The sequence below is a fragment of the Brachionichthys hirsutus genome, chromosome 12, assembly GCF_040956055.1.
Source record: "Brachionichthys hirsutus isolate HB-005 chromosome 12, CSIRO-AGI_Bhir_v1, whole genome shotgun sequence".
In the NCBI taxonomy this organism is placed as follows: Eukaryota; Metazoa; Chordata; class Actinopteri; order Lophiiformes; family Brachionichthyidae; genus Brachionichthys; species Brachionichthys hirsutus.
In genome coordinates this window covers 5,340,154-5,346,969 of record NC_090908.1, presented here as the reverse complement: position 1 = coordinate 5,346,969, position 6,816 = coordinate 5,340,154, and the positions used below count along the sequence as shown (strand labels likewise).

The 6,816-nt window shown below is 41.3% G+C and overlaps 1 protein-coding gene across 3 annotated transcripts; it reads right to left on the bottom strand.

Moving 5' to 3' along the window:
* Window positions 1-1,126: 1,126 nt before the first annotated feature.
* On the bottom strand, window positions 1,127-6,702 carry dhrs12 (dehydrogenase/reductase (SDR family) member 12). Of its 3 annotated transcripts, XM_068746079.1 has the most exons (10): window positions 6,594-6,702; window positions 5,729-5,862; window positions 5,393-5,475; window positions 4,982-5,074; window positions 4,800-4,881; window positions 3,884-3,945; window positions 3,643-3,747; window positions 3,472-3,562; window positions 3,175-3,312; window positions 1,128-2,634 (listed from the first exon to the last, which is right to left on the bottom strand). In XM_068746079.1, the coding sequence occupies exons 1-10, from the start codon at window positions 6,647-6,649 to the stop codon at window positions 2,522-2,524; spliced, it is 957 nt and encodes a 318-aa protein (XP_068602180.1). In that variant the 5' UTR covers window positions 6,650-6,702; the 3' UTR covers window positions 1,128-2,521. The 3 variants fall into 3 exon arrangements, with proteins under 3 accessions (XP_068602181.1, XP_068602180.1, XP_068602182.1); XM_068746080.1 differs by lacking the exon at window positions 3,643-3,747 and having other exon boundaries at window positions 1,127-2,634; XM_068746081.1 differs by lacking the exon at window positions 6,594-6,702 and having other exon boundaries at window positions 1,130-2,634; window positions 5,393-5,482; window positions 5,729-5,813.
* Between the last annotated feature and the right edge of the window lie 114 nt (window positions 6,703-6,816).

Sequence of the window (6,816 nt, the reverse complement as noted above, 5' to 3'; positions counted from 1 at the left end):
TCTTCTTGGAGCCTTTGCATTATCTTCATTCTATTGAGAATAATTTTATTAAAGTGTAAAACATTTAAGAAACGTTAAAATATTTCGACACAAGAAAATAGCACACATTAGCAAATGTTATCTTTAATATTGTGTGTCTTAGTGCAAAGGTTTAAAAATCTAATTTTGTAATAACTGTTCAAATACTTTTTCAGATTGCACTTTGTTTTTGTTTTTTTTCTAAATCTAAACACCGTATTGTGCAGTCCAGAAGCCAAACATTTGAATCATTCTTTGGCTTTCTGGCCTACAGCTGTGTGATTGTGGGCCTGCACATTTAACCAGCTGTTGCCGAGTACCGACAGACTGTCATTTCTCTCACCACTTCTACCAGTTTACAACCTGCAACCTTTTATTGTGGCTCAACAACGGTGTTGTGAACTTGCAGACTGTTGCTCGGTAACGGTAAACCTTACCTCCCACGGTCCAAGGGCAAACACAGACAGTGCTATCACCAGAGGACAGCCACTGTTTACCCCCAACCATGGGAACGGACCCCTGCTGTTCTCTTTTCACAAGAGACATGCAGGGAAACCTGCACTCTATCTTGGTAGTTTTTAACATGACATTAACATCCTTAAAATAGGATTCTAACCACCAAAAAAATGGGAAAAAAGAGAGAAACATCTTTATGTTCTGAATGTTCTCGCAGACGATGAAAAATGTCAAGAGCTGTCTGATTTAGAGCTCTAATTTCTGCCCATTCCATCCCGTAACTTGCTTTCTGCTTAGATAGGTGTTCCTTCCATGTCAGACAACACATCCACTCACGTGCAAATACAGCAACTGCAGCATACTCAGACATCTTCATCCAAGCAGAACGGAAAGGCATGTTGTGACAAACGGGCGATGACACTCTCACGCAATCTCAACATTCAGCTCTGATGTTGATCCTTTAATGTCTGAGGGCAGCAGAACATATGGCCTCAGTAAACTGCAGACAGGAGAGGACTCTAGGCTTAGACTCATTAACAGTTTAAAGAAAGGAAGATTATTTTTGCTGCCACAAGGCCCATGAGCCTGGCAGCTTGGAACTTTGGTCAGTTCGTGTTACTGCAGCAGTTCACCAGTGTCTCATTGACCGACCTTCAGGAGCTCCACTCTGTTCAATAATTGGTCGAGTGATGCTGTCTGCCAGTTATTCTTGGTTTCGGTTGTTTGGTCAAGCAGCATTATTAAGCACACAAACCTTGGTGTTGTGTACTTGCTTGTGTTTTATTCAAATCACAAATCAAAATAGAACACACACCACACTACCAGCCTTTTAAACAAGAGGCACACATGGATCTCCGGCTACATTAGCAGTGAACCCAAAAGCAACATGTACTCGATATCATATGTAGTATTTGCCTGGTGTGTGGTTAGCGCTGTCGCCTCGCAGGAAGGAGGTACCAGGTTTGAATCCCAGCTGTGCGGAGTTTGCATGTTCTCCCTGTCTGCGTGGGTTTTCTCCAGTTTCCTCCCAAAACATGCGATTTAGGTGAATTGATTTCTCCAAATTGTCCAAAGTGTGTGCGTGAATGGCGTGTCTGTATCTGTGTGGCCCCACGGTGCCCTGGCGACGCATTCGGGGTGTGCTCCGCCTCTCACCCATAGCGAGCTGGGATAGGTGCCAGTATAATTTCTGTGACCCGCAAAGCAGAAGAAAATGGATGGATGAAGTAAGATTTTCTTTTTAGCATCCACATCACACATTACTGTCACATGACGATGATTTTAGTTCGTAACTGAACTATAATGTTCAAGTTTTAGTTCGTAGAAAGTCGTTTGAATCAACCGATTCTGTGGTTGGTTTCTTTTTTTGCAGCTAACTGTATATTAGCAAATCCTAAAACACCAGCCGCTGCGTCACTGCTGACAACTTTGTGTCGCTCAAACACACACCTGAATCAAGAAGAGCCGAAAACAGAGAATCAACTGGACTTGTTGAAGTTTGTTTGAAGATGTTTCACCTTTATTCCAAGAGGAACTGAAGAAGCCTCTTGGATGAAGGAAGAAAAATAAAGATTCAATAGTTTGTACTTTTGCATTAATGATTTGCATGTCACTTTTGTGCTGCAGTGCATATTTGTGATTAGTTCATTTTTCTTCTGGGAACAAATATTGCACAAGACTTAAAAACGCAACCCCTCAAGTGTTAATCTTTTAAAAACAGATCGGCTTCAGATAGAATTGTGAACAAACACAAATCGCCTGCTCATGGAGCTCTGAGCTCTCTCTGGTCTCTTCGACTCATCTTCCTTCAGGAGATCTTTATGGACTGTCTAGACAAAACACTCGTATCCGGGTAAAAAAAAGAATACTGCATCAAATCATTTCAAGTTAGACAATACATTAAATGGAAATGACTACATTTGGCATTGTGTGTTTCATTTATATTAAGGCATCATACACTCCTCCTTCCTTCAGGCAACACTGAGACAGAGACGATTAGGTGAACAGTGATGACAGTGGTGCAGACGCTTAAGTATGTCTGGAGGCGCTACGGTTTGAACTTGAGGGCAATCTCATCCAGAGCAGCCAGGAGCTTCTCCTCCTCCTGTGGAGTGGATCTGGAGGAGGCCAGAGGCAGGTGAGTCCCCACCGCTTTGCGATCTGTGAAACATTTGATAGAAATATGACAATGAAGGACAAGCATGCTGACATTCCGGAAGATGCTGCTAGAAGACATGGGTCACGCAATGCATTGCAGTTTCACAGAAACAGCAGCCTCCACCTTATCTACAAAATCAATCACCGATTTCTTGGTTTGAGATCTATTTATAGTCGTTAATTTTGCTTCTGAAACTAAATAACGAAGAATCAAATGGACTTGTCTAAGTTTGGCTGAAGATGTTTCACCTCCCATCCAAGAGGCTACTTCAGTTCTAAATACTGGTACAGAGTCCAGATATTTATACTCCTTTTGGGCCAGACATTTTGGGGACAGATGTCAATACTGCATTCTACTTTGCTGATCGATGGAGTCTCAATCCATCTCCTCTGTTCAGGGATGGTTCAGGGGGGGGGGGGGGGGGGGATTATAATAATTTAACCTGCATGAGATGTGCTTTGACATATTTTATCAAGACGAAAAATTTGTTGCGATGCATTAAAAAGAAGAAGTGCATTTCAGAGACTGATGATGCTTCTGACCCTGGAAGAACAGTCCACTCGGCTGCTTTGGGGGGGCTGCAGACGCAGCGAGCCACACCACTGTGTCGGCCCCCATGGCCTCCGTTCTCATTTTGGACTGCATCTTAGCATGGAATGAAGGCATAGATGTCCGGACACCTAACAACAAAAAGCCTACTTTACATAAAATGCCAAATAAAAGACAGAATTCACAGTGCAATCTGAGCAGTAACCACAACTACAACTTGACAGTAGACTTCTTATACTTTAAACTGGAGGGTAATCATTTGGTCTTTAGCTTTGACACACGTATCTTGCCTGGTGTGTCGACCCAGCCAGGGTGCATAGAGGAGAAGTGGATCTCTTTGTGCTGAGAGGCCCATCTCTCCGACAGAATCACCTGCTGTCTCTGTGAAAAAGGAAACACAACACAGTCATTCTAGTCAGCTGTTTGGGCTACTGCTTCTGTGCTACAAGAAGATTCTATACTTTATTCTGAGCGTAGACCATGACGCTATCAAACGTCCCCTTCTCAAACTGGAGGTCGTCCGCATTCAGCTTCTGTGTCAACATGCCGCCCGATGACACAGTTACCTGGGAGGCAAATCCGTTAGCTTCACCTTTAATAAAGAGTCACATTTAATTGCACGGTGATCAGAGAATTCTTTTTTTTTACTTTTCAAAACATATTTCTGCTCAGCATTTTTAACTCGAGTGAAATTCAACGCACCACTCTTGGGTCTTCCACCTTCTTCAGTGCAGGTATCAAAGCTGTGGTGAGGATGTAAGTACCTGAAAATAATAATAATAATAATAAGTTTAGAGTTTAGCAAGGTCTTAAAAGCATCCGCATCTTTTTACGATCCCTGATTGTAGACAGGACACACCACGGAATGGAACAAAACAATTAGCTCATCATCCAATAGGATTTACAATACAAAAAATTAATATGAATGAGCTGAATGAAAAAGATTGCTGAGGCAGGGTTCAAATGCAACTATAAAACTAGAGAATGAATGTATTTTTGCAAAAGACAAAACACCTAGCATATTTAAAAATAGGAATTCTACATCCCAAATCCATTTCTATTTTTTCTCCGAGGTAGCGTAAACTGCAAAACATGTTTCTCCTTCTATTGGAATTGGATTTGTAAACTAATCCCCCGCCTGAAAATAATAAACAAACACACTGTCAGTCGTTCAGCAGAAACCAATAACATGATTGATGATGTCAGATACCTGAACCTGAAAGTAAGTTCGACACAGACCAGGGGTTGTGCTGGACGATGATACAAACAACAATCATTTCCGACAGCTAAATATCAAAAGCTGTGAAGTACAAAATTTGATGTTCAATTTTTACTCTACTCCCCTTTGATTAGCATTTATTATGATAAGCTTCATTTGTTAAATAGAAAAAGAAGATTTTTGCAGCCAGAGGTTGGTAGATCAACACTCTGGTACCAATAAACCTGCCTGCAGTGTGGACCATTGACACACTGCAGACATGCTTTCAAATATTTTGAAACTAATATTTAAGAACTTTTTCCTTTTAATAAGAAACGAAGACACAGCAGAGCTGAACATGGAATAAAAATGATTTGTTGTATTGGAATGAGTATTTCAGGTAATCTTATCTCTTCCTACCGAGAATATTTGTGGCAAAGTTCTTCTCCAGACCCTCCTCTGTTAACGCTCTCGGGTCTATCATACAGCACGCATTGTTAATCTGGTGAACAGATAAATGGTGATTAAATTAGTATACTCTACAAAGTACACACCAGTGTGTGTGTATTACAAATGAACCCACACATATCCAGAACACCTACCAGTACATGTATGGTGTTGTTTTGTGAGAAGTTCAGGGCAAACTCCCACACTTGTCTTGCACTGGACATGTCAACGATGTGGACGTGAACATTCTGGGAATAATCAGGGAAAAAACACAATCAAAACTTTTGAAATAAAGATTGAAATTTGACTTTCACTGAACAAAACTCCAAACATACACTCAATTCGATTTCCCCAGGGCAAGTGCAAGATGCCACCATGCAACCCCAATCACATGATTTTCTCAAGAGAACTTTACAATCAGTCTGACATATGAGATATGACACAATCGTTTGATCCTTGATAGAGATCGGGAACAGGGTTCTCCTCAGGTTCTAACATCAGGACAAGCAACACGAAAGGGATTTCTAATGTGGAACACACAAACAGTCATGCTACAAATTGCTCACGTCATTTTTACTCTGTTCCACAACTTCACCTTTGGCTGCTTCTGCTCGATCCTTGTTACGACAGATCATGTGAACAGTTCCGCCTGCATACTCAGAAATGAAAAATACCAGTAGACAAGCCAGCAGTAACTTGCATCACTTCAAATATTGTAATATTCTTTGAAAGAGTTCAGACTGGAAAGTGAAGAAATAAACCAATGGTTACTGGAAAAGCAAACCATCCGCTATTTACAGGCAGTATGTTGGTGTAGATATTGGAATCCACTAATTCCAAATACTTAAGGTGAGCAACAGAAGCATAAAGTGACTTTTGTTTTGTCGACCTCAAACACTCACCTCTCTGAGCTATTTCCTTTGCGGCGGCTTTTCCTATCCCACTGTTGGCTCCAGTTATCATGTAGGACCTTCCACTGAGGTCAACCTCCAGGTCTGCCGGAGCAAAATGTTTCGCTGCTGCTTCATAGCCACTCCTGTGATTATGAGAGGCAGGAGAGTGAGAGTAAAATCATTACGTGGCATTTAGACCACTAGAAAGAAGGAACTGGCCCCTCTCCAGCCACTGGACCGGGACGTGAGCTGCTGACCCTCTGATTACCAACCCTAGCCCCAACCTACTGAGCCACTGGTGCCCCATATGCTAATATAAAACAAGCAACATCTCTTGAGCTCTGCCTGGCACGTGCCTAATATTTTTTGGACATTTTTAATATTAGCTGCAGACAAAGGCAAAAAAAACAAACAAAATATCACATTTTAATAATAATTTAAAAAAGCTCCTATATTTGACAGTAGGATAAATTAGAGGAATAACATACATTATCATGTAAAAACAAATGAGCACTAACTAGAAAAGCACTCAGAGAGCACAATCAATTCAAATCTATGCAATGGAAAGTTGGAAATATGTGACCTATTTTCATTTTATACAAGGAATAAACTAAATAAAGCAAGCAGAAGACGCTTCAAGCAAAAAGAGTAGTTTAAATATTTTCCCAAAATATTTACATTTCAAAATGGAATTTGATCCGCGGATGTGTTTGACTGACCGATAAATGAAAATAAGCAAAATGTAAACGAGTTGGTCGCGAATGAGCCTCGAGAGTTTACAAGAACAATCTAAACGTCAGACTAAAGGTTCATTTAACGCAGCGCCGACAAGACGACGCTTTCTCTTAATTGCGGCAGAAACCCTTCAACTTACTTTGTATATTCCTGAAGTCCTTTGACGAACCAAACGGCATTTCTGTAAATCGACATTCCAAACAGAAATGTGTCCCTTTAATACGGTCAGCTGATAAAGAGAAGGAGAGCGCCTGAAATCCAGTTGCGTAAGGATCGGAAACGCTTTGACGTCCGGGTGGCAGTGGTCACGTGAACATCCCCGGAAGTAGTTATGAAACGTCGAATGAGCCGCCTCCCCGTGG

What these genes read in the sequence shown, in the direction of transcription:
- dhrs12 (XM_068746079.1), bottom strand. Translation starts at nt 6,649, where the DNA reads ATGTCGATTTACAGAAATGCCGTTTGGTTCGTCAAAGGACTTCAGGAA. An exon ending in AAAGGAAATAGCTCAGAGAG is followed by an intron (nt 5,476 to 5,728) that starts GTGAGTGTTTGA and finishes CTGAGTATGCAG; the next exon opens with GCGGAACTGTTCACATGATC. An exon ending in TGGCTGGGTCGACACACCAG is followed by an intron (nt 3,313 to 3,471) that starts GCAAGATACGTG and finishes TTTTGTTGTTAG; the next exon opens with GTGTCCGGACATCTATGCCT.